Consider the following 23,430-nt stretch of genomic DNA (forward strand, 5'->3'; position numbering starts at 1 on the left):
CCTCCCCCGCGCGCCTCCCAGGCCCCGCCCCGCGGCGCCGCGCAAGCCCGGTCGTGGCCACCCCAGTGCGCCGAGCCTGGGCGGGGCAGGCAGACGGAGGCCGGGAACCGTGAAGCGAGGTGCTTCCCGCTTTCCCGGCGCCGGGTCCCGGGCCCGCCATGGAGCCCCGGGCGGTTGCGGATGCCGTGGAGACGGGGGAGGAGGACGTAGTTATGGAGGCTCTTCGCGCATACAACCGGGAGGTGAGCGGGACGTTTAGGGAGGAGGTGAGGCCGGGTGGGGTCCGCACGCGTGGCCGGCGGTGGGGGCGTGAGTGGTGAGCGTGGCGAGGGGCTGAGGGTGGAAGGGAACGCGGCGGGGAGGAGCGCCAAGTCTCTGAGGAGTTGCTGTGGGGGCTGGTGTGTGGGGCTGGGGCGCCATCTGTTCCGAGCGGTGCCTGCGGCCTCAGGTCCCTATCCACGGAGCCCGGGTTCTGCCGCGGTGGGCCTGCGCCTTCTGAGCCTCTGGGTCTCTCTGCAGAACTGCCAGAGTTTCACGTTTGATGCTGCCCAACAGGAGGACAGGAAGGTGGGTGCTCAACGAAGGGTAGAGGGGCAGGGACGGGTGGCCCAGGTAGAGGAGCCTGGTGGAACCGCTCTTCTCCCTGCCCACAGAGACTGGCGGAGCTGCTGGTCTCGGTCCTGGAGCAGGGCCTGCCACCTTCCCGCCGCATCATCTGGCTGCAGAGCATCCGCATCTTGTCTAGGGACCGCAGCTGCCTGGACTCATTCACCAGCCGCCGGAGCCTGCAGGCACTTGCCTGCTATGCTGGCATCTCCGCCTCCCAGGGCTCGGTCCCCGAACCCCTGGACATGGATGTTGTGCTTGAGTCCCTTAAGTGCCTGTGCAACCTTGTGTTAAGCAGCCCCGTGGCACAGGTGCTGGCGGCAGAGGCGGGTCTAGTGGTGAGGCTCGCAGAGCGAGTGGGGCTGTACCGCCAGAGCAGCTTCCCGCACGACGTCCAGTTCTTTGACTTGCGTCTCCTCTTCTTGCTAACGGCACTTCGCGCCGATGTGCGCCAGCAGCTGTTTCAGGAGCTGCAGGGAGTGCACCTGCTGACCGAAGCGCTGGAGCTGACGCTGGGAATGACCCCTGGAGAGAGGCCCCCTGAGCTCCTGCCTCCCCAGGAGACTGAGCGAGCCATGGAGATCCTCAAAGTGCTCTTCAACATCACCTTCGACTCCATCAAGAGGGAAGTGGACGAGGTGAGGGCTGATCTTAGCCTGTGGGTGGGGTATGACAACTTGGACGTTTCTTGGACGTGTTGCTTTGCCAGGTACCTTCAGATTTCTCCACGTCAGAGCAGGAGGAACTTTTAGCCTGTCAAGAGAAGGCAGGGAGATGCCCATCCGGGACAGGGCCCTCAAGGAAGTTTTCTCAGGGCGGTGGAGAGCATAACTGGCTCTTGCAGCTTGGCAGGAGGGCTGTTTGGTGGGGGGAGGCTGTGAGAGACTCATCACCACGCCTCTGTGAGCATGGACCTAAAGCGCAGAGCAGCTCCAAAGGGATCCGTCAACGTTCTTAGTCAGGAGGGTGCTCTTCAGGTCGCGTGAGAGAGGACAGCATCCAGGTGTACAGTAGAGGTGTGTAATTAGCGCGCGTGGGCTTGCGGTGGGCCAGACGGTAGAACCTCAGCTGGCAGCGATGGGGGCGAGCGGGGCTCTCTCTCACAGGAATCTTTCTCTCTTTGGTCAGGAAGACACTGCCCTTTACCGGCACCTGGGGACCCTTCTGCGGCACTGCGTGATGGCTGCTGCTGCTGGAGACCGCACAGAGGAGTTCCACGGGTGAGGGTGGTGCCTGTCGTGTGGGGGGCGTTCTGCTCGCAGGTCTCCCTGGTGGTTCCTAGCTCTAGAGTCTTCTTTCACCTGGGTGAGACGGACGTCAGTGTGTTTCCGGGGAGCTCCGGCATTTACAGTACACAGCTAGGACAAGAGCTGTGAGTTCGGGGACAGGAACGTGCCAGTGGACTTTGGGTAGCGTCACGGACAGTATGGTATCTGTAAGGCAGCACGCTTGTTCACGTCCATTGTTGCTAACCTACGCATAGGCAGGTTCTGATTTTTGACTGCGTTGCTTCGACCCAGATGTGCACTAGGTCGGCCGTTCGCAGGGAGTGTTCCCCTCAGCTCTGGTACCTCGTGCTGTTGCTCAGGCCCCCAACGCTGGTTCATATCGTGGCCCCAGCAGGTGGTGGCAAGCGTTGTACCTGGGCTCGGGGATTGGATTTACCAAATGCCCCTTTCATCTGTCCCCAGCCACACGGTGAACCTCCTGGGGAACTTGCCCCTCAAATGTCTGGACGTTCTTCTCACCCTGGAACCCCACGAAGGCTCTTTGGAGTTCCTGGGAGTGAACATGGATGTGATTCGTGTTCTCCTCAGCTTCTTGGAGAAGCGTCTGCACCAGGTGGGCAGGGGGAGCTGCTGTGGCTCTGGTCCAGGCTTTCCCGAGCAGCTGTGGTCGCTGCGTTTTTGTAGTCCACGCTGGGAGGTGGAGATCAGCCCCCCCGTGTGATTCAGGTGACGCTCCAGCTCCTCCACGGTCCGGCCACGCAGGAGGCTGGACCCTTCTCCCTGAGAAGTATACGGAAACAAGTTTTCAGAGTCTAGCAAAGGACTCATTTTCTTAGATTTCCTTGTGGGTCTTTGAGTGGCCCTGAGAAGCCCGCCCACCCGTAGTCCCTGCTTGTGACCCTAAACTCAAAGTGTCACTGAGCACAAGCAGCCCTTGGTGACGAGCATCGGCCGTGCCTTGGCGTCCCTAAGGGGACCCATAGGGCCTTCAAGCCAGAGGCTCCCTGATTCCTGCGGCTGCACCCCAGGGCATTGGCCAGCCAGTGCTCTAACCAGCCCCCCTGGCGTTCGCAGATGTATCACGCAAGCCAAAGAGATTCTGTAGGGCCCCGGGGAATCCATGTTGCCTGCGTGCCCTGGGAGCTGGTTTGTGTTCTGGCGGTGTGCTAACAGCTTGGGACACTCTGTTTTCCCCACCATTGTGGTGTAAAGGGAGGGAAGTGAGACTCAAAGCAGTTGAGTGATTTGCCTCAAGTTGCAGGGCATGCAAATGGCCCTGAGTTAGGGTCCACGCCTGTCCTTTTCGAAGCTCACACAGACACCCACTGCCCTCTCTTAGCCCCTCAGCTGGGGCCCCTGTGGCGGGGCCTCGTCCCGAACGCCTCCTGCCAGGACCATCTGGTGCATGTGCCTAGCTCCCCTGGCCTCGAGTCAGATGGGCGCAGTCCAGTGACAGAGGCTCCTCTGCAGACGCACAGGCTGAAGGAGAGTGTGGCTCCCGTGCTGAGCGTGCTGACGGAGTGTGCCCGCATGCACCGCCCCGCCAGGAAGTTCCTGAAGGCCCAGGTACGGGGCAGAGGGGCCGCGGTCAGGCCCTGGTCAGAGACCCTGGTCGTTCCAGGCCTGGGCTCAGGGACAACTACATCCCCAGGTGCTGCCCCCGTTGCGGGATGTGAGGACCCGGCCCGAGGTGGGGGAGCTGTTGCGGAACAAGCTGGTTCGCCTCATGACGCACCTGGACACCGACGTGAAGAGGGTGGCAGCCGAGTTCCTGTTTGTCCTGTGCTCTGAGAGCGGTGAGTCGGGGGGCCAGCCCCTCGCCTGCCCCTCCCCAGCCACGTTTGCACACTGACCTGTGCCCTGCCCTTCAGTGCCCCGATTCATCAAGTACACAGGCTACGGGAATGCTGCCGGCCTCCTGGCTGCTAGGGGCCTCATGGCAGGGGGCCGGCCTGAGGGCCAGTACTCGGAGGACGAGGACACGGACACAGACGAGTACAAGGAAGCCAAGGCCAGGTGTGTGCCCCCCACATCCTCGGGCTGCCCTCACTCGGCCCCCATTCCTATTCCCACACCCATTTGGGCCCGTAGGGTGGGCAGGACAGGGTGACCAGCAGGTAAAACCTTAAAGAATCAGGCTGCTGTTCCCAAGTGACACGTATTCTGACATCAGGGTGTTTTGTTGAGAACACCGGCTGAAGGGGGCCGAGTAGTGCCGGGGACCAGGTGGTCCAGACGGCAGGAGCTGGTTACCTGCTGCTCCAGGAGGGAGGGCTTTTCTGCAGTTGCCTCGCCTTCCCCGCACCCAGGAAAATGGGTTTCTTGCCATTACAAGCCCAAGCAGGAAGATAAGGAACTCCACTCACCCCACACAGCCTTCTTTTGTCCTGCAAAGTCACTGATGCGTTCCCCATGCTCCCTCTCTTGTGAAACAGCATAAACCCAGTGACTGGAAGGGTAGAGGAAAAGCCTCCCAACCCCATGGAGGGCATGACAGAGGAGCAGAAAGAGCATGAGGCCATGAAGCTGGTGAACATGTTTGACAAGCTCTCCAGGTATGTGGCCTGGCAGGAGGGGCCCAGCGCTGGGACAAAGGAGAAGGACCCACGTCCTGTCTTGTGAGCCGCAGGAAGTGGGATCAGAGTGGGGGTTAGGTTCTGGCAGGGCTGCGTTACTAATGTTTGAAATCACCTGTCTTGGAGGAAATTCTCTAGCCAGGGGTTAGGGCTGAGATCAGTATTAGGTCCATCTTTACAGTTGATGAAAACTGAGGCCCAGAGAAATTAAGACACTGCCTAAGGTCTCAGAGCTTAGGTAGCAGTCAGGATTTAGGCTTGGCTGAAACAGTTCCCACCCAGGCTTCCCCAGTAAACAGGAGCAGCTTGGTGGAACAGAAGGTCGCAGCCAGGGGTGAGCAGGACCCCTGCCCTTCCCTTCCACGCCTTTTCCCCTCAGGCACAGAGTCATCCAGCCCATGGGGATGAGTCCCCGGGGTCAGCTCACATCCCTGCAGGATGCCATGTGCAAGACCATGGAGGGACAGCTCTCCTCGGACCCTGACTCGGACCCTGACTGAGAACGGCTGCTCTTCCGCTGCCCTTCAGAACTGGTGCTGCTTCCAGAGGAGTCCTGGGGGCCAGGACCTGGGGAAGCCACATCCCTCCCTCCAACTCGGAGACCCTTTTCTCTTTACTCCCACACTTCTATTCGTGATTTGCCTTTGGTCCATTTTCTTCTCTTTAGGGCTGCGAGGGTCTTGTCCTATGAACTCTGGGAACTCAGCCTTGCTTTCCGCAAATGAAGTGGTTTCTTTTATGTGTGCCTGAGGGCAGGGCTTAACTGAAGGCAGAAATGTACATGGGTTTGGGAGGGCGGGGGCTGAGTGAGACACAGCACATCCACAGCTGGCATGCAGGCCCAGAGCTGGTGTTGGGCAAGCACCACATTTCACAGGGGAAAGAACCTGCTGGAACTTTATATGCTAATGCCAGAAACACACAAGGTAGGATCTGCTGTTTTTGTCCCCACTGAGTGCACGGCTGGCAGCCTCTTGCATTCTCGGTCCTGGCTCAGTGCCCAAGTTCTCTGGTTGTGACAGTTGGGTCTCAGTCCTTCCCACTGGTTTCAACCATAAATACATGAAGGAAAATGTCTCTCCTGAAACCATAAGTCTAGATTTCTGTCATGCACCACAGAGCTTCACAGAAACATTATTCTGGAATAAAGAGTTCCAGGCAGGGATGTTTGTGTGTGAATACGTGTGCAAGATACCAAGTAAAGGCACGTTAAGCAGAAATAGAATCATGTTTTTCTTACAATTCAGCACTTTTCCCAGGTGCGTATGCGTGTCTTGTTCTTTTTTTTTTTTTTGCTGTACGCAGGCCTCTCATTATTGTGGCCTCTCCCATTGCGGAGCACAGGCTCCGGATGCGCAGGCTCAGCAGCCATGGCTCACGGGCCCAGCCGCTGCGCGGCATGTGGGATCTTCCCGGACCGGGGCACGAACCCGTGTCCCCTGCATCTGCAGGCGGACTCTCGACCACTTTGCCACCAGGGAAGCCCGCATGTCTTGTTCTTGAAGAGTGAGGCCACCAGGTCTCCTGAGGAGTCTGTCGGTGAGATCTGCTCCAGCCCAGGGGCCCAGTGGGGAAGACAAGATGCCAGGAAGGAGAAAGCACTGGGGGCAGGGTTGGGGCAACCCCAGAAGAGGCCTGTACAGAAGCAGGGAGACCACAGTATGTTCTGCCCAAACAGCAGTGTGGCCTGAGCACAGGTCAGGGAGCTAGGCGAGGTTTCCAAATGAGTACTGCCTTCTGTCTTAGAGGTTAATTCTAGCAGCATTACTGGAAGAAGGCGTGATGGGGGCGAGGAGAAACAGGGAGACAGGAAGCTGCTGGAATGGTCTGGAACAGATGAGTTTCTGGGGGTTGATGTGAAAGGCATCAGGGTCGAGTGAACAGGATGGGATGACCTTCATGAGGGGTGCTGGGTGCTCTGAAAGTCCCGTGGACTTGAGCTGGAAGAGGCCACTATGCCCATCTCCGAGATGAATTAGGGACAAATGTTCTCAGTCCTCGGGTTGTTTCAGTAGAGGAGAGACACGCACACACCCCCAAGCTCCCCTTTCCACGTTCATCTTCCCTTTCAGGAGACAAAAATGAAGGGATGCCCAGTTTCTCTATTAGTTTACTTCATGCCAGAAATGAAGGACAATCTCTCAAAATAAACCTACTAAAGAGGCCACCGCGCTAGAAAACCCTAGTGCGTTACCTGGGACCCAGGCCCACACTTGGGGTGTGACTGGGGCTGCTCGACCCAAGTGGACAGATGCTAAACCTGCCCTTCAGATGGAGTCCAGTCTGGGGTTCCAGGTTGTCTGAGTCCAAGAGGTTGACCATCAGAAGAACGCTTGTGGCATTAAGAGCTTCAGCAAAAAGTCAGGCCAGGCAGCTCCTGCACATCTGTGGCTGGGGTGGCCCCGAGTGCACAGACTCATGACCTGGGAAGACACTCCAGGGGCAGCCTCAGGTCGCATGTTCTGGTTCAGCCAAAATTTGTAAGCGTGCCCGAGCTGTTCTTCAGGCAGAGGGCTCGTCAGAAGTGGGCAGTGGCTCCCGTGTAGCCCTTTCTGGCGTGAGGAGCAGCCCTCACTCTCCTAATTTGTCCCAACCATCAAGCTGGAGCACAAAGGAGAGAGGAAACTGGTTATCTGAAAACATACCTGGGCACATCTCAGGGCCTGGAATTGAATTATTTCCTAAAACGGAAGCTTTTCTGTCCGCAAATGCTGCTGTTCAACCAAGTTAAGACGATGCCAGCAGGGCTGGGCAAAACTGGGCGGCTAAATGGAGGGCTTCGCTTAAGTAACCAGGCGAGATGCACTCACGTACGTTCACTGTTTGGGAAAGTAATCCAGCTTAGACTTCAGCTCATCCCTTAGTGTTTATTCTTGGACAGCAACTCTTTTAAAATAAGTAAACCCCTAAAATCGTAACTTTACACAAATTTCTGTGGAACTAGAAAATAGCACAGGTCAAATCCTATAGGACTATAATTCTAAACGTCTATAGAGGCTACTTGACTTTGTCTTGTTGTTATATGGAAGTAGGAAGTCAGCCACCCAAGGCTCCTGTGTAAGCTGCCAGGCGGATCTGACCAAGATCTCTACTCCCCTGTGAGCAAGGCATCTGCTACGGTTCCTCTCGAGGTGTAAAGTGTAAGCATCCGTATTAGCTGGACTCTGCTTCCATTAAGCGACCCAGCAACATGACTTTAACATTTGATGGTCTTTATTTCCTCCATATAATGAAATGAGAAATGGCACCGTCCTACATCTTATCCCTAAGAGCCAAACTCTGGATTGAAAGGCAATGATGTCTAATATCATGAAAACAATATAACTGCAAAGTCTTATATCTTTAAAAAGCCTCATATTCTTCTTGCTTTGGTTCAAATTGGTAAGAAATCAGGCTGTAGCCAGAGGCTGGGGGCTTTTGCCAGTGGAGGTGAGAGGAAAGGGCTGACTCATGGCCCTGAGTCCTGAAGCAGCCACAGCCAGAAGGTGAGAGGTTTCCCGAGATGGCAAGAATATAACTTACAGCATTCTAGTGAAGTCCACTTCCAGCAGTGTTAAACCTGGCTGTCATCATAAATAATCCTCTTTGAGACAACTGGACTTAAAATGCTTAATGCTGCCCCCTGTAGAAAAGAACCCCTCACATCAAGGCTATACGTGCTAACTGATTCTCATGGGAAACTGCATCTTCTGTAACCTCACTTGTTTATAGGAGGTTTGACATCTAGAGAGATCAAGGCTCTCTGACTTTCTACGCTCAGCAGATGATACGTCAACTCCTCTCACTCTGATTATCTCCTAAAAGCATCATCCCACACAGGTTCAGAGAACTTCAGAATCACATCTTATCCTGGAGTGCTCCTTCAGTTTAGGGTACAAAGACAGCTGAAGTGTGACGACTGCAGAACGACAGCCCTGTCTGCCTAGACCCTCATCTCCACTCTGCCACTCAGCAGGAACGAAGCATCAGTTTCTTCATCTCTAAACAGAGGTATTAAGAATCACAGCACCCGATTCATAAGCACATAGATGGCGCCAAACAGTGCCTGGTACAGGGTTAACAGCAATATTACCTATTACTGTTACTGTTTTAGCCAAAGAGGGCGCCACTCCAGGTTGACCAGACCCCAGAGTAGAAGAGATGGCCCCTCCCGTGACTCTCAGCAGTCCCTACCTTTCCAGTTTCCCGCTGGATGAGGTCCCGCATCTCCTCCGTCCAGCCCAGAAGCTCCACCAGCCTTTTCACACCGTGAACCACGTCCCCCAGCTGGACCACATCCCTGCCCCGAGGATGCCTAGCCAAGGACCCCACCAAGTCCCGGTTGATGAGCAGTCGGGGCACCGAGCTCCTCACGGCCTCAGACAAGCTGGCGAAAGGTTCCACCTGAAAAATTGCCCAAACGTGAGGAGCACAGTGCCCGCCCTCCCAAGCCCTCGGGACCTTTCTGCCACAGCCCCTGCAGCCTCGGAGGGACAGCACAGACTGACAGTGAGACCTTGGATATGGAGAAAACCCAGCATCCATTTCATTTCTTCAGTAGCACTCCCACCGCTGGGTCTCGATGCCCTTGTTCCCCCACCCCAGCCTGCCTCTCATCCACGCCCCCTTTCTCTTCCGACATCTCCTGGGTCCTGTGGGTCTCCCTGCTAAAGTTCATGCACACCACCTTACCTGCCCTCCTCATCCACACTCACCAGTGACATGACAGCTCGTCTATCTGGTCTCGCTCCCTGAGAGCAAGGGCCCGGCCCCTCACAGAGGGGCCATCACTGAGGGGGTCCTGACACACACACTGCAACAGGGCCTGGCACACAGCAGGCAGGTTCACTGAAGAAACACACAGCTCTGGGCCTCTGACTGGCTGGGGCCCCAGGCACAGGTCTTTCTGGCCCCTCTGCCCCTTGGTGCCTGCATCCAATCAGGCGCAGCCCATTTCAGGGTCTCATCACGTCCTTTAGAAGTCTCCTGAGCTTCAAATCCGGAGGCATCTCCCAGGCCCCTCAAACACACGTGTGCAGGACTGCACTCAGCATCCCTGATCCAGATTCCCCCTCCCCAGCAAAGGCCCTGACCCCCACGAAGAGACAGACACCTCTCTCTTCGGTCCTCAAAGTGACGCCAGGCTCCGAGTCCAGCCGTTCCCTCTCTGCCGTCTCTCATAGCCCCGCAGTCTGACTGTGCTCAGCCTCCTGGACATCTGCTCACTTCAGTCCCTGTCCCCAAGTCTCTCTGATCCCGAGGATGACCAGCTACATCCCTGGTTTCACTGCCTCTACACAAGGTCGGTCTCTGTGATACGACCTGGGAGACCTGCTCCCGCCTCACGTCTCCCACACCCCTTCCCCTTGCGCACGGTGCCCACCTGCACTCTGGATACCTCCAACGCTGAGCATCCTCCCTGCTCCCCATTCTAGGCCTGGAACACCTCTGCCTCCTCGCATGTTGAATCCACTCATCTTCCAGAGGTGTGGCCCCAGGGCGTCTGTCCCACCAGCCCCACCTCCTCTGCCTCGTCCCGCCAGCCTCCTCCCCACATGTCTGTGCACCGCAAGGCCTGCTGACAAACCTCCAGAGAGGTCCCAAGGATGAGCAGCAGGTCTGCCATGGGGAAGTCAGCCAGATGCAGCAGGAACCTGTGGGGCAGCATCTCCCCAAAGAATACGATGTCGGGCTTCACAACGCCAGTGCAGACCGGGCAGCGTGGGACCGTGTCCACCATCACGTCGGCCTGGGGTGACACAGACAGAAAGGGGGCCCAAGGAAGCTGTCACAACACACTTTAAACGGAAAAGGCAAAACCAGCTTCTTATTGAGAAACTGTCAAGCGTTCCACAGCTGAGACAGTAGTACAGTGAAGCCCCCTGTCTATAATGAACCCAGCTTCAGCAATTACTGACACTCTGCCAGTTTCATATAGCACCCCAGAATTTGGGGAGCTTGCAGTATTTGAAAGCAGATCATGGACACCATACGATATCCAACGCATTGAACACTACGCTCTGCACCTGGGGTGCTTATCAGAGATATGCAGGTGCTGAGGAAACACAGCTGAACTTGGAACAATACAGGGGTCAGGGGCACCAACCCTCCGCACAAATGAAAATCTATACAGAACTTAGAGTTAGTTAACCCTCTGTACAGATGGTTCCTCTGTATCTGTGGTTCAACCAACCATGGATCAAGTAGTCCTGGAGTACACAATTATTGAAAAAAATCCACATATGAGTGGACCCACACAGTTCAAACCCATGTTCAAAGGTCAACTGTACTGATTATATAGTCCTCAGAAGTACTCTGTAGGCATTTGGCCAACAACAGGCATTATTCAATTTGTCCCTGATTTTAGCTGAAGTGATCCTGACATCATCACCTTAGCCCTGAAGACATTCAGGTCGGCTTCAACTCACTGGCTGGAGTTATGAGTCACAACATTTTCCACAGACTTCCTCCTTGCAGGCCAAGGTGAAGCAGATGTAAGCTATTATTATATCCTGCTACACTTGGATTCATGCTTGGGCTAGACATTAGAGGAGGAAACTAAGGAAAAAGACACCTGGCTTCTAAGATAAACCTTTACAGCTAATGGGATTTGTTTTTGCAGGCAGAACCCAGTAAGGAGCAGCAGAAACAACAGACAAAAGAGATGGGCTGGTCAACGACTTCAGATATTCGCAGATACAGATTAGAAACTATATTATGGGTAAATTTTTAAAAAGACAGGCTTGAAATATCTATTGGAGATAGAAAGCTATACAAAATAATGTCGTGGATTTGAAAAAGAACCAGATAGAACTTCCAGTAATAAAAAGTAGAGTATCGAAAATTAAAGCTCAGTGGAAGGGCTTTATCCTCTATGACAGAACAGAATATCGATAAACTGGAAAGTAGATCATGAGAAGAACCCAGAATGCAGCACAAAGACGAGCAGGATGGGTGTAGAAAAGAGCCGCCAAGGGCTGCGGACAGTGTGAACCAGTCTCAGAGGTGTTTCACCCAAGGTCCACACAGAGAGGACACGACATGGTGAGGCAGTCACTGTCTGAAGGGATCATGACTGAAGATTTTTCAGCAAAAATGAAAGATATCAAACCTCAGATTCAGAAAGCTCTACAATTTTTAAGCAGAATAAACAAAAGGAAATCCATACGGAGACAAACCATAGTAAAGTGCAAAACTCCAAAGAGAAAAGTTTTTTAAAATATGCAGAGAATAGATAGCAACAGACTGATTCTAAAGTTGATATGGAAAGCAAAAGACTCAGAATGGCCAACACAATCTGGAAGAAGATGATCGATGAAAGAAAAATATGGTAAGTCAGGCTTCATTAAAATTAAAGACTTCTCCTCTGTGAAAGACAATAAGAGGATGAGACGACAAGTCACAGACGGGGAGAAAATATGCAAAAGACACATCTGATAAAGAACAATAAGAAAATGGGCAACCCAGTTAAAAACTGAGCCCAAGACCTCACCAAAGAAGATATACAGATGGTAAATGAGCATATGAAACAAGTTCAACATCATATGCCACTAGGAAATTGCAAATTAAACAATGATATTCCACTACACACCTATTAAGAACGGCCAGAGTCAGAACACTGACAACACCAAGTGCTTATGAGGATGTGGAGCAACAGGAACTCACATTCACTGCCGCTGGGAATGCAAAATGGGGCAGCCCCTTGGGAAGACACAAACTAAACACAGTCTTACCATAGCATTCAGCAATCACGCTCCTTGGTATTTACCCAGAGGAACTTATGTCCACATAAAAACCTGCACATGGATGTTTATCGCAACTTTATTCATAATTGCCAAAGCAATCAAGATGTCCTTTAGTAGGTGAATGGATAAACAAACTGTGTTACATCCAGCAAATGGAATATTAGCCTAAAAAAAAAAGTGCTTATCAGGCCATGAAAAGACACGGAGGGACCTTAAGTACCTAGTGCTAAGTGAGAGAAGCCAGTGGGAAGGCTGCGCCCCAACTACGACACTCCGGGGGGCAGAACTATGGAGACGGCGGAAAGGTCCGTGACTGCCAACCTAAAAGTCCACCAACAGACGAATGCGTAAAGAAGATGTGGCACATATACACAATGGAATACTACTCAGCCATAAAAAATAACAAAATAATGCCATTTGCAGCAACACGGATGGACCTAGAGATTCCCATACTAAGTGAAGGAAGTCAGACAGAGAAAGACAGATATATGATATCACTCATGTGGAATCTAATTTTTTTTAATGATACAAATGAACTTATTTACAAAACAGAAACAGACTCACAGATTTCAAAAACAAACTTATGGCTACCAAAGGGGAAACGTGGTAGGGAGGGATAAATTAGGAGCCTGGGATTAACATATACACACTACTATATACCAACAAGGACCTACTGTATAACACAGGAAACTGTACTCAATATTCTGTAATAACCTATACGGGAAAAGAATCTGAAAAAGAATGAATATATGTATATGTATGACTGAATCACTTTGCTGTACACCTGAAACTAACACAACACTGTAAATCAACTACACTCCAATAGAATTTTTTTAAAAATCAGTGGTTGCTAGGGGTTGGGGGCAGGAAGGGAATACGGTTGACTGATTAGTGGATACAGGGTTTTCCTTTGGGGTGATGAAAATATTTTGGAATTAGATAGAGGTGGCGGTTGCACAACACAGTGAATGTACTAAATACCAATAGACGGTACACTTTAAAATGGTTAATTTTATGCTATGTGAATTTCACCTCAATAAAAAATAAAAGACAGGATCCTGTGCCATGTTGATATTTCAGAATTTCATCTTTATTTAAGATTTTCCACCCTATCTTACTCTACTTAAAAACCCATTCTAGGGACTTCCCCAGTGGTCCAGTGGTTAAGAATCCACCTTCCGCAAGGATATACAACGGAGAAAAGACAGTCTCTTCAATAAGCGGTGCTGGGAAAACTGGACAGCTACATGTAAAAGAATGAAATTAGAACACTCCCTAACACCATACACAAAAATAAACTCATGGGGCTTCCCTGGTGGCGCAGTGGTTGAGAATCTGCCTGCCAATGCAGGGGACACGGGTTCGAGCCCTGGTCTGGGAGGATCCCATATGCCACGGAGCAACTAGGCCCGTGAGCCACAACTACTGAGCCTGCGTGTCTGGAGCCTGTGCTCCGCAACAAGAGAGGCCGCTGTAGTGAGAGGCCCGCGCACCGCGATGAAGAGTGACCCCCACTTGCCACAACTAGAGAAAGCCTTCACACAGAAACGAAGACCCAACGCAGCAAAAATAAATAATTAATAAACTCCTACCCCAACATCTAAAAAAAAAAAAAACTATTAAAAAAAACCAACTGTATATAAATAAATAAATAAACTCAAAATGGATTAAAGACCTAAATGTAAGACCGGACACTATAATACTCTTAGAGGAAAACATAGGAAGAACACTCTTTGACATAAATCACAGCAAGATCTTTTTTGACCCACCTCCTAGAGTAATGGAAACAAAAACAAAAATAAACAAATGGGACCTAATGAAACTTAAAAGCTTTTGCACAGCAAAGGAAACCATAAACAAGATGAAAAGACAACCCTCAGAATTGAAGAGAATATTTGCAAATGAATCAACGGACAAAGGATTAATCTCCAAAATATACAAAGAGCTCATGCAACTCAATATCAAAAAAACAAACAACCCAATCCAAAAATGGGCGGAAGACCTAACCTAAATATACATTTCTCCAAAGAAGACATACAGATGGCCAAGAGGCAGGTGAAAAGATGCTCAACATCACTAATTATGAGAGAAGTGCAAATCAAAACTACAAGGAGGTATCACCTCACACTAGTCAGAATGGCCATCATGAAAAAATCTACAAACAGGGCTTCCCTGGTGGCGCAGTGGTTGAGAGTCCACCTGCCGATGCAGGGGACACGGGTTCGTGGCCCGGTCCGGGAAGATCCCACATGCCGCGGAGCGGCTGGGCCTGTAAGCCATGGCTGCTGAGCCTGCGTGTCCGGAGCCTGTGCTCCGCAACGGGAGAGGCCACAACAGTGAGAGGCCCGCGTACCGCAAAAAAAAAAAAAAAAAAAGAAACAAAAAAAACCCATTCTAGGATAAAGATGTGGTGTATATAGATATATACAATGGAATATTACTCAGCCATTTAAAAGACTGAAATAATGCCATTTGCAGCCACATGGATGGACCTAGAGATTATCATACTAAGCAGAGTAAGTCAGAAAGAGAAAGACAAATATCATAGGATATCACTTATACGTGGAATCTAAAATACCACACAAATGAACATATCTACGAAACAGAAACAGACTCACAGAGAAAGAGAACAGACTTGTGGTTGCCAAGGGGTAGGGAGGTGTGGGAGGGATGGATTGGGAGTGTGGGATTAGCAAATGCAAACTATTATATATAGGATGGATAAACTACAAGGGCCTACAGTATAGCACAGGGAACTATATTCAATATCCTGTGATAAACCATAATGGAAAAGAATGTGAAAAAGAATATATATATGTATAACTGGTCACTCTGCTGTACAGCAGAAATTAAACACAACATTGTGAATCAACTATACTTCAATAAAATTAAAAAAAAAAATTCTATTCCCAAATATTCCCAGAAGTACACAGAGGTGTAAACATGGGTATCATTACTGTATTATTTTTAATAGTAAAAATCACAAACATCATAATATATCCCACAACAGGTGAATTGCTAAATGGAATGCTCTATAGTTACTAAAAACAGTAAGTAGAGCTGTAGTTATTGACACAAAATATCCATGAAATTTTGCTCAGTGACAAAGCATGTTGCACATTAATCTTAATGATCCCATTAATGAAAAAAAATTGTAACTGTGTGTGGGTGTAAGTACCCAGAAGTGTGCATGTATGTTTGTATATACATATCTTTCTTTTTTTAAGGCCTGGAACATTATACACCAAACTGTTAAAAGTGGGCTACAGGAACTGGATGAAGGCAGATTCATTTTTCCCTATATATTTCTCTATTGCCTTATTTTTTTTTTAATCTGAAAAGATCCTATGGCCCAATAAGTTTATATTTACAGGTACTGGGAGTTAGGACTTGCACATTTTTAAAAAACTGAAGTACAGCTGGTTTACGATATTGTGTTAGTTTCAGGTGTACAGCAAAGGGATTCGGTTATACATGTGTATATATATGTATGTATACATATTCTTTTTTTATTCTTTTCCCTTATAGGTTATTAAAGCTATTGAATGTATAGTTCCCTATGCTATACCGTAAATCCTTGTTGTTTGTATTGCCTTAATTTTTTACAAGTACATATTAAAAATATTTTCCTAGTATTACTGTTCTGTTGTCCTTCCGACATGATGCTTATGCAACACCGCTTCTCCAGCTTACTCCCAGTGAGAAAGGCAGAAGGGAGAGAACTGCCAGTGTGACAACTCACCCAAAAGTCCTCCCCTGGGAAGGGTCTTCGGCAGACGGTGCAGGTGGCAGAGGCAAAGGATCCATGAGCTTCAACGAGCTTTGAGGCAGGGATGCCAGACGCTGAAATTCAAACCAAAGCTAAGTGCTGCTGCCCCCAGCTTGGGCGGAAGCCCCTTAGTGTAACCTCTGGGCTGAGCAGGCCCTCCAGGAGTCACTGCCCTTGGTGGAAGCCCGACAGCCCCGCCTCTGTCACCTACAAACGACACCCCACTGATCAGAATAACCTCAGGGGTGAGGCTCCAACATGGAGCCGAATCACAGTTAAAACAAAGCCTGTGAAAACACAGTAGAAAAAACATTTAAGTCCAGATAAAAGTACACCCAATACTAAGAAAAACATTTTCTATGCCACAGACACCTAGTAAAAGGGAGAAAATATGATAAATACATTTCCAAAAACCTGTAGAAAAACAGACAAAAGGTAACTTATCATGAAGTTTTTGTTATCACCGTCAGCTCTGGAAGACTGTAGGTACACAGACCTGGTCCTAGCTGCAGTGGTTTCCCACTGTCCTCACTGTACATACGCCGAAGCTCACAGCCACACACTCCCGCCTTCCCACAAGGCCTGCCCTGCTGCAACTCCAGGAGAGAGACTGTCCCCATGGGGTATTCACTGCTGCCTATGTGGTTCCAAGCTGTAGAGTCCTTCTAGCAAAGAAACATTTTCCTGGAGTCGAGATAACTCCATTTTTCGAATCACAACACACCCACAGCCTGGCTGAGCTGCCGCTGGCTTGCTGAGAGTTGCCTGTCAGCACCTGTCAGCGTCACTGCACGTAAGAAGAGGCCCCGGCAACTGCTTCTCTAGGGTGCACGGCCAGGGGTCTGTATGACAGTATGACCCATGAATCACTGGTTGTGGCCGCCACCTAGACAGTCAAGAAATCACCACACACTGAGTTTGATGAACTTAAGGAATTATGAGTGATTTCTCTGTGTGACAATATCATGGTTGTGTTTTAAAAGTCTTTATCTTCTAAAGATATCCATTGCTAGATTTATGTATTAAATTTATGATGAGAGGGATCTGCTTCAAAATAGTTGGGGGTGACAGAGAGGTGGGGTAGGACACAGATTAAACAGGACTAGCCATGATGAGGTGATGAGGACATGAGGATTCATTACATTCTTCTCTTCATTTTTGTGTGCTCGGAAAATCCCATAATGAAAACTTTAAAAAGGAAATCATTAGGGGACTTCACTTGTGGTCCAGTGGTTAAGAATCCGCCTTCCAATGCAGAGGACATGGGTTTGATCCCCGGTTGGGGACCGAATATCCCACATGCCGCAGGGCAACTAAGCCCACGTGCCACGACTAGAGAGCCTGTGTACCGCAACTACTGAGGCCACGTGCTCTGGAGCCCGTGCGCCACAACTAGAGAGAAGCCCACGCACCGCAACAAAGATCCTGTGTGCCACAACTAAGACCTGATGCAGCCAAATAAATAAATAAATATTTTAAAATATATACATATAAAAAGAAAAGAAATCAACGGATCAGAAGCTCCCAATGTCAACTTTAGTTCTATCCCAAACTCACAGCCCAGAAAATGGGTCCACCAATGAGGTCCCAACAGTGATACTTAAACACACAGAGGACATTTTTTTGGGGGACAAAGGCAAAACTTTTTGGCTCAAAATCAGTCACAAGGATGGGGAATAAGCACTGGGCCTCAGCCCTACCCAGAAACAGGCACCTGAGCCTTCCCTGCAGGAGTGAGAAGATGTGAGACAGGACGGAGGTCTCACCTCTCTCAAGCCCATCGATGTTCTGTGTGTAGAGCCGCAGAAGCAGCCCCTTGTCATGGAGCAGTCGCAGGAAGTAGTGAGTGGCATTAGGCCTATAGTTCCCAGGGTACAGCTCCTTGGCAAAAGTGAAAAACGGCTTGGGATCGCGAAAGAAAAATGAGAGCTCAAAAATGGCCTCGGGGTAGGGGATCTTGTACTGCTGGAGGTTGCTGTAGTATCCGGTCCCTGGAGATCTGCAGAGAGAAGCAAGAGGCTCTGAGCCCTTCAGGAGAGAGCCCCAGGCAGCCAGGGAGGTGCATGGGGACTGCACGGCACCTGAAGTCTGGGACGCCGCTGGGTGTGCTGATGCCGGCCCCCACCATGACCACCACCCTCTGGCAGGCTCTGGTTTTAATCAGCTCAGCAATGTCCTGCAGGAGAAACTTCTGACTGTGGCCTCCGCTTCCAGAGACACTTGAGGCACCGGCAGAAAAAGATATGGGCCTTCCTCCACCTGCAACACTGACAGGAAAAGGAGAGCAGTCACGTAACCGATGATAATCCAGTTCATGCTAGCAAGAATGAGCCATGTCTCCCCTCCCCAACCCCACCACTGAGAATGACCGCACACTTCCCTCCTGCCCCCCAAACGACCACCTTTCTCACCATGGATAAAATACAAACTCAGAAATCAAGACGTATTTCAGGTTAATAGCAACTGTGCAAATAAGGAAAGTATCATTTCACAATTCCTGTTATCAAAGGCTAGTGCTGAAGGCTCAAGCTAGAGCCAAGGGCATCCCTTTGCGGGGTCTCTGGGGATACTCTCTGCAGAGCCATACACCCTAACATACCTGGGACGTGACAAATACTCAGTGACATTTAAAGAAAGTTAAACATCTCAGACTTTACACCAAATATTACCAGGATGATAAGTGGGTTCAAGAGACCATTCCAAAAACAAACATTCATATCCTAACAGTGAGCGATTCAAACTGCTGCAGAAACTTCAACGTCCGCAACTACTCAGGAGGCTGCTCATGTTACATGGCAGCCAAACAAGTCACAGAACCCAGGCAAGGCAGTGGGCAGACTGGACCTCGGGGTCTCCCTGCAAAACTCCAGAGACCAGGAGCTGAGACGCTCTCAACAAGTTTAACGGTCAGGGGTGAGGTGCTCTTCCACACACAAAAAGAGCAAGACACACAATAAACAAGTCACAGGCTTCAGAGAGGCATCAGGACTCAGTAAGTGACTCCAAACCCAGGAAAGCACCCGGAAGAAGACGAGGGCAACACAGACAGCACAGAGCCTGGAGCGACACCTGAAAAACGTTCCACAGAAGCAAGTCTGCAGCCACTGGGGGCGCGCAGGCTAGAGACAAGTGCGGGCCTGAAGGCCTTCTGGGTTTACTGATCTGCTCTCTGGGCCCTCATCTGGCAGCTGCCTGAGCTGCACAACTTCATCACCGCCTGGCATCACTCTGGCAGCTCACCCAGAGTTCAAGACGGCCCGCCCCACCACACAGGGCACCTTCCTCACACCCCAAGGGCTGGCAGCTACCACACCCATCCCCCAGGAGAAGGGCCTGATGACCCGCCTCCAGGACATCGCCCTCCACCCTGACAGGAAAAGAGATTAAACCAACTGAAACGACAGCCCTCCCCAAATGATTGATAAATCTAAAGTGAATACAGACATAAAAACAGGAAACAGAGTATTTATTTTACTCATTTGTGATACAAGCAAGAAATAGGCACGCTAAAAGCACATCTTTACATACAGGCCAGGACAACCCAGAGCTTATCTTCCAGGAGTGCGACCCTAACTCACTCCCTTGTTTGCTCTGTCTTTGGTTTTTCTCTTGTTCCTGAAAAATCTGCACAGACCCACCTGCTTACGCACGGCTGGTGAGGTTTGCCCAGACGCCCTCTGCCCGCCAGAGCACCCTAACATCTTAGCACAACACACCCCGCCCCAGTGATGGCTTCAACCCCGCTACTCCCTCTCACAGACCCCTCCTCTCCTGGTTCTCGTATACACCCCAAACCCAGCTCCTTTGCCTGAAAAGCCCTTTTTCCACCTCAGCGTGTCCAGAGTCTCCCAGAGTCAAGGCCACCTCCTTCATGAAGCCACTGATGAACCCGGTGAGGAGTCACTTCGCCCTCCTCTGAAAGGTGACAGTGCTGGCTCCCCCTCCTCCCTTTAGGGTGCCTGTCACCCCTTCCCTTCCTGCACTCTCACACTCCACTCTGGGGTAAATGACAGTGCAACTCAGGGGCTTGCTGGCCACTCAGTCCATTTGTGATGCCTCTCCTGACACACAAAGCATCATCTTGGTTTTCCAAAGAACAGACCTCAGAAAGGTGTGTGATGAGAAAGAGGAACGTGGCAAGGGGAGGCAGGGCCGAGGGCACCAAAAGGAGAGGCACAGCCCTAGCTCACTGCCTGTCTCACCAAGTCGCTCAAGCACCCTGAGCCTCAGCTGCCGAAGCTAAAAGCAAGGGAGCCAGAGACGATTCCTACAGTCTTTTGAAAAAAATCCATAGCTGTAAACCTCCCAGCAGAAAGTACAGGAAATAGATGCAGCAGGGAAAACAATGCTTCCCCACTCCTCCCCAGGCTCTTGCAGAGAGGCCCCGAGATTCTGAAGAAAGTTCTGCTGCATCAAAGACTTGCATGAAATCACCTGTGAAGGCAGCTCTTCTGAGCGCAAAAGTCAATGAAATCTCCAAAGAGGGTTTTCCGATGGAAACCAGTCAGAGGGCTAGGAAGGAGAGAGAAGGTTCTGGTTCCAGCCACAGCTATTAAATGCCCCCTGCGCACAGCAGCAACAGCGTCTATTCACCTAAGGTCCTCACCCAAACATTTACTGAGCTCCTCCTAAATGCAAATTATTATGAGAAATGCAAAAGGAATGAGAGGGAAGTTGTGATACTGTGATTTATAATAAATATGTATTTTGGTCTCTGTCCCAGAACTCTCTGAATTTCCTAAGAGCAACGGGAGCATCTTTCGTTACAATATTTGGCCTTTTGGCCTCAGTTCCTAAAATCACTTCAGAGCCGTGAAGGTGAAATGGGTGTCTTGTTATTCATAACAAGCCTCTCACAACTACACTGAGTTTATGTTAATGAGGTGACTATTGGAAATCCCCTAAGGATGGGGATATAGTTGCCAGGGGGACCGACCACAATTAGAGGGTTGGAGCCTCCATGAAAACCCAAAAGGAGGGGGTTCAGAGAGCTGCCAGGTTGGTGAACCAGAAAGCTTCCACGTGCCAGGCCCTAAACTCCACAGGGACAGAAGCTCCTGTATTGAGAACCCTTCCAAACCTCGCCCTATATACATATCTCTCCATCTGGCTATTCATTCATATCCTTTAATATCCCTTATAATAAACCCGCGATCTAGTAAGTCAACTGGTTTCCTGAATTCTGTGAGCCGCTCTAGCAAGTGAATCCAACCAGAGGAGGGGGTCGTGGGAACCTCCAATTTGCAGTCAGTTCGTCAGAAGGACAGGTGAACCTGGATTGGCGGCTGAAGTGGTGTCAGTCTTGTGGGACTGAGCCCTTAACCTGTGGAAGCTGGTGCTATCTCCAGGCTGACAGAGTCAGAATTCAGTTAAATTTGACACCCCGTCGGTGTCTGTGGAAAAGCGGAGAGTTGCTTGCTGGTGTTGAAAAAATACCCATGTTGTAGAAGTCATTACCATTGTTGAGTGCCTACTTGCATGCAAGGTATTACTCAGGGTACTTGATGTGTATTTCTCATCTACATCAGTAAAACGTCTGTCGCTGAAAAACACCCGGCAGAATTTTGCCGAATGTCTAGAACATACTGAATGACTTAAAGTATATGCTACATGGAATGAGAGTTACTGGGAGTAGGGGTGCTCTGAGGGGCAAGCATGGGTGCTGCCTGGGAAACGGCAACAAAGGACAATTTCTTATAAGAGCCCTAAAAAGGCACAACTTCCAACTTGCAGACAGCCTGTGCAAACGGACTGCTCCTCGCAGGCACCCTCCAGCCTTCTGCTTGATGGTGGGAGCAGCGGGGTGGGGAGAGTGGGAGCAGGGTTTACTGAATGATGGCGGTCTCCTGATCAGCACCTGGTGGTCCGGGTCACTGTTTAGCCATGCCCCACCCACACAACTGCCTGCAGATTCTGCAACTGGAATAAGCTCCATGGAGGCAACAGTTTGTCTGACCCCGGCTCCATCCTAGCATCTAAAACAGTCTGGTAGATAATGAGTCCAATTAAAAGTTTCTTGGATGAAAGAAAGACTCCTCCTTGGTATTTCTTTATGAAACTCTTCGATATTTTTGGTAGTCGTGTAAGAAGGCATTAAATGAACGTACCATTATTTACGTAAACACTTGACCATTAGTGGGCATTTAAGTTAGTTTCCTAACTACTCTGATTAGCAACTATGGGCCTTAAGATTTTTCCACTTGTAGGTTCAGTTCCTAGACAAGAACTCAAAATGTGCAATTATTGTGTATGAACCTGTGAAGGGGTATGAACATACGCTGGTGGGAGTATTAACTGCACCACCTTTATGTGGGGCAATAAAATGTAGACGCAGGAGTTCCACTACTAGAAATTTATCCAAAAAGTGAGGTACAAATAAGGTTATTCAACACAGCATTATCTGTAATAACTAAAGATTAGAACCCATTTCAACAAGAGACTCGTTAAAGTATGAAACATCCATATAATGGAATTCTACAGATTAGTATAAAAGGCTCAGAAAACATTTGTTTAGAATGGAAGTAACTCCAAGACATGTTAAGTAAAAAAGGACAGGTACAGAATAGAATCTAACTAAAAAGGGGGCGGGATGTCAAGAATAAACAAGTAATGTTGCTTATACACGCCCAAAATACCCCGGGAAGAAACGAGAAACCAATGCCATGGGTGTCTCCGGAACACCCTTCAGGGCCGCGTGAGCAGGGACTTGCCATTTTCAGGTCCTCCAATCGTCCCGCCGACCACGCAGGGGGAAGCCTGACTCCCTCGCTCCCCTGAGCGGGTCAGTCTCCGCCCTGGGCCCCGCCCGCCACCCCCGCCGCCGCCGTCACCCGGAACAAACCAAGGCCGGCGGGTCCAGGGCCGCGCACCTCCCAGGCCCCAAAGCCTGAGGGCGGGAACAACCGAACAAGCCCACAGCGCCATGTTCCTCCAGAGCCCGCAGCATCAGGCGCCCAGGGGTCACGTGCGCGCTCCGCCCCCGAGCACGCCCCACCCCCGAAAGTCCCTCCCCTGCAAGGCCTTATCACACCCTCGCGCTCTCTTTCCCCACCTCCAGCGCGCCCCGCCCCTCTCGGTGCACCCTCGCCCCGCCCCAGCGCGTCCTTACCACACCCTCGCGCTCTCTTTCCCCGTCCCCCAGCGCCCCGCTCCCGCAAGCCCTTACCACAGCCTCGCGCTCTCTTTCCCGGCCCCGGCAGCCCAGGTGGAGGTGGACGGAAGGTGGGGCCGGTTTCCTAGTCTGATGATCTCCCTCCTCTGGTACCCGAGACCAAACCAGGAACCTGCATTTCTCTACCCTCGCTCCCACCTTTTTTCAGTTGAGATGGCGATGATAACTAACACTTTGGGAGTGCTTTCTATGGACAGGCATCATATTTATACTTAGTCCTCGAAAGCCACTACTAGGAAGGTAGTATTGTTATCATCCCACTTGAATCGGGAACACTGGGTCACAAAGGCCGAGGCCACACAGCCAGTCGATGGCTGGTTCGACCCAGGCGCCCGTACTCTTCAACGCCAGAGTA

At 50.6% G+C, this 23,430-nt stretch overlaps 2 protein-coding genes across 9 annotated transcripts; one reads left to right on the forward strand and one right to left on the reverse strand.

Moving 5' to 3' along the window:
- The first annotated feature begins 16 nt into the window (after window positions 1-16).
- RIC8A (RIC8 guanine nucleotide exchange factor A) lies at window positions 17-5,653 on the forward strand. Of its 2 annotated transcripts, none has more exons than XM_004278114.3 (10): window positions 17-242; window positions 520-567; window positions 654-1,244; window positions 1,735-1,826; window positions 2,298-2,448; window positions 3,306-3,401; window positions 3,487-3,631; window positions 3,707-3,851; window positions 4,271-4,390; window positions 4,791-5,653. In XM_004278114.3, the coding sequence occupies exons 1-10, from the start codon at window positions 159-161 to the stop codon at window positions 4,909-4,911; spliced, it is 1,593 nt and encodes a 530-aa protein (XP_004278162.1). In that variant the 5' UTR covers window positions 17-158; the 3' UTR covers window positions 4,912-5,653. The 2 variants fall into 2 exon arrangements, with proteins under 2 accessions (XP_004278162.1, XP_033258600.1); XM_033402709.2 differs by having other exon boundaries at window positions 19-242; window positions 1,065-1,244.
- Window positions 5,654-6,503: 850 nt separating this feature from the next.
- SIRT3 (sirtuin 3) lies at window positions 6,504-23,429 on the reverse strand. Of its 7 annotated transcripts, none has more exons than XM_004278113.3 (7): window positions 22,746-22,851; window positions 17,986-18,171; window positions 17,671-17,903; window positions 15,878-15,978; window positions 9,978-10,139; window positions 8,585-8,794; window positions 6,504-7,012 (listed from the first exon to the last, which is right to left on the reverse strand). In XM_004278113.3, the coding sequence occupies exons 1-7, from the start codon at window positions 22,826-22,828 to the stop codon at window positions 6,983-6,985; spliced, it is 1,005 nt and encodes a 334-aa protein (XP_004278161.1). In that variant the 5' UTR covers window positions 22,829-22,851; the 3' UTR covers window positions 6,504-6,982. The 7 variants fall into 7 exon arrangements, with proteins under 7 accessions (XP_004278161.1, XP_033258594.1, XP_033258597.1 ...); XM_033402703.2 differs by having other exon boundaries at window positions 6,504-7,974; XM_033402706.2 differs by lacking the exon at window positions 22,746-22,851 and adding an exon at window positions 23,070-23,429 and having other exon boundaries at window positions 6,504-8,794.
- Between the last annotated feature and the right edge of the window lies 1 nt (window position 23,430).

This window comes from Orcinus orca, chromosome 8 (assembly GCF_937001465.1).
Source record: "Orcinus orca chromosome 8, mOrcOrc1.1, whole genome shotgun sequence".
Lineage (NCBI taxonomy): Eukaryota > Metazoa > Chordata > Mammalia > Artiodactyla > Delphinidae > Orcinus > Orcinus orca.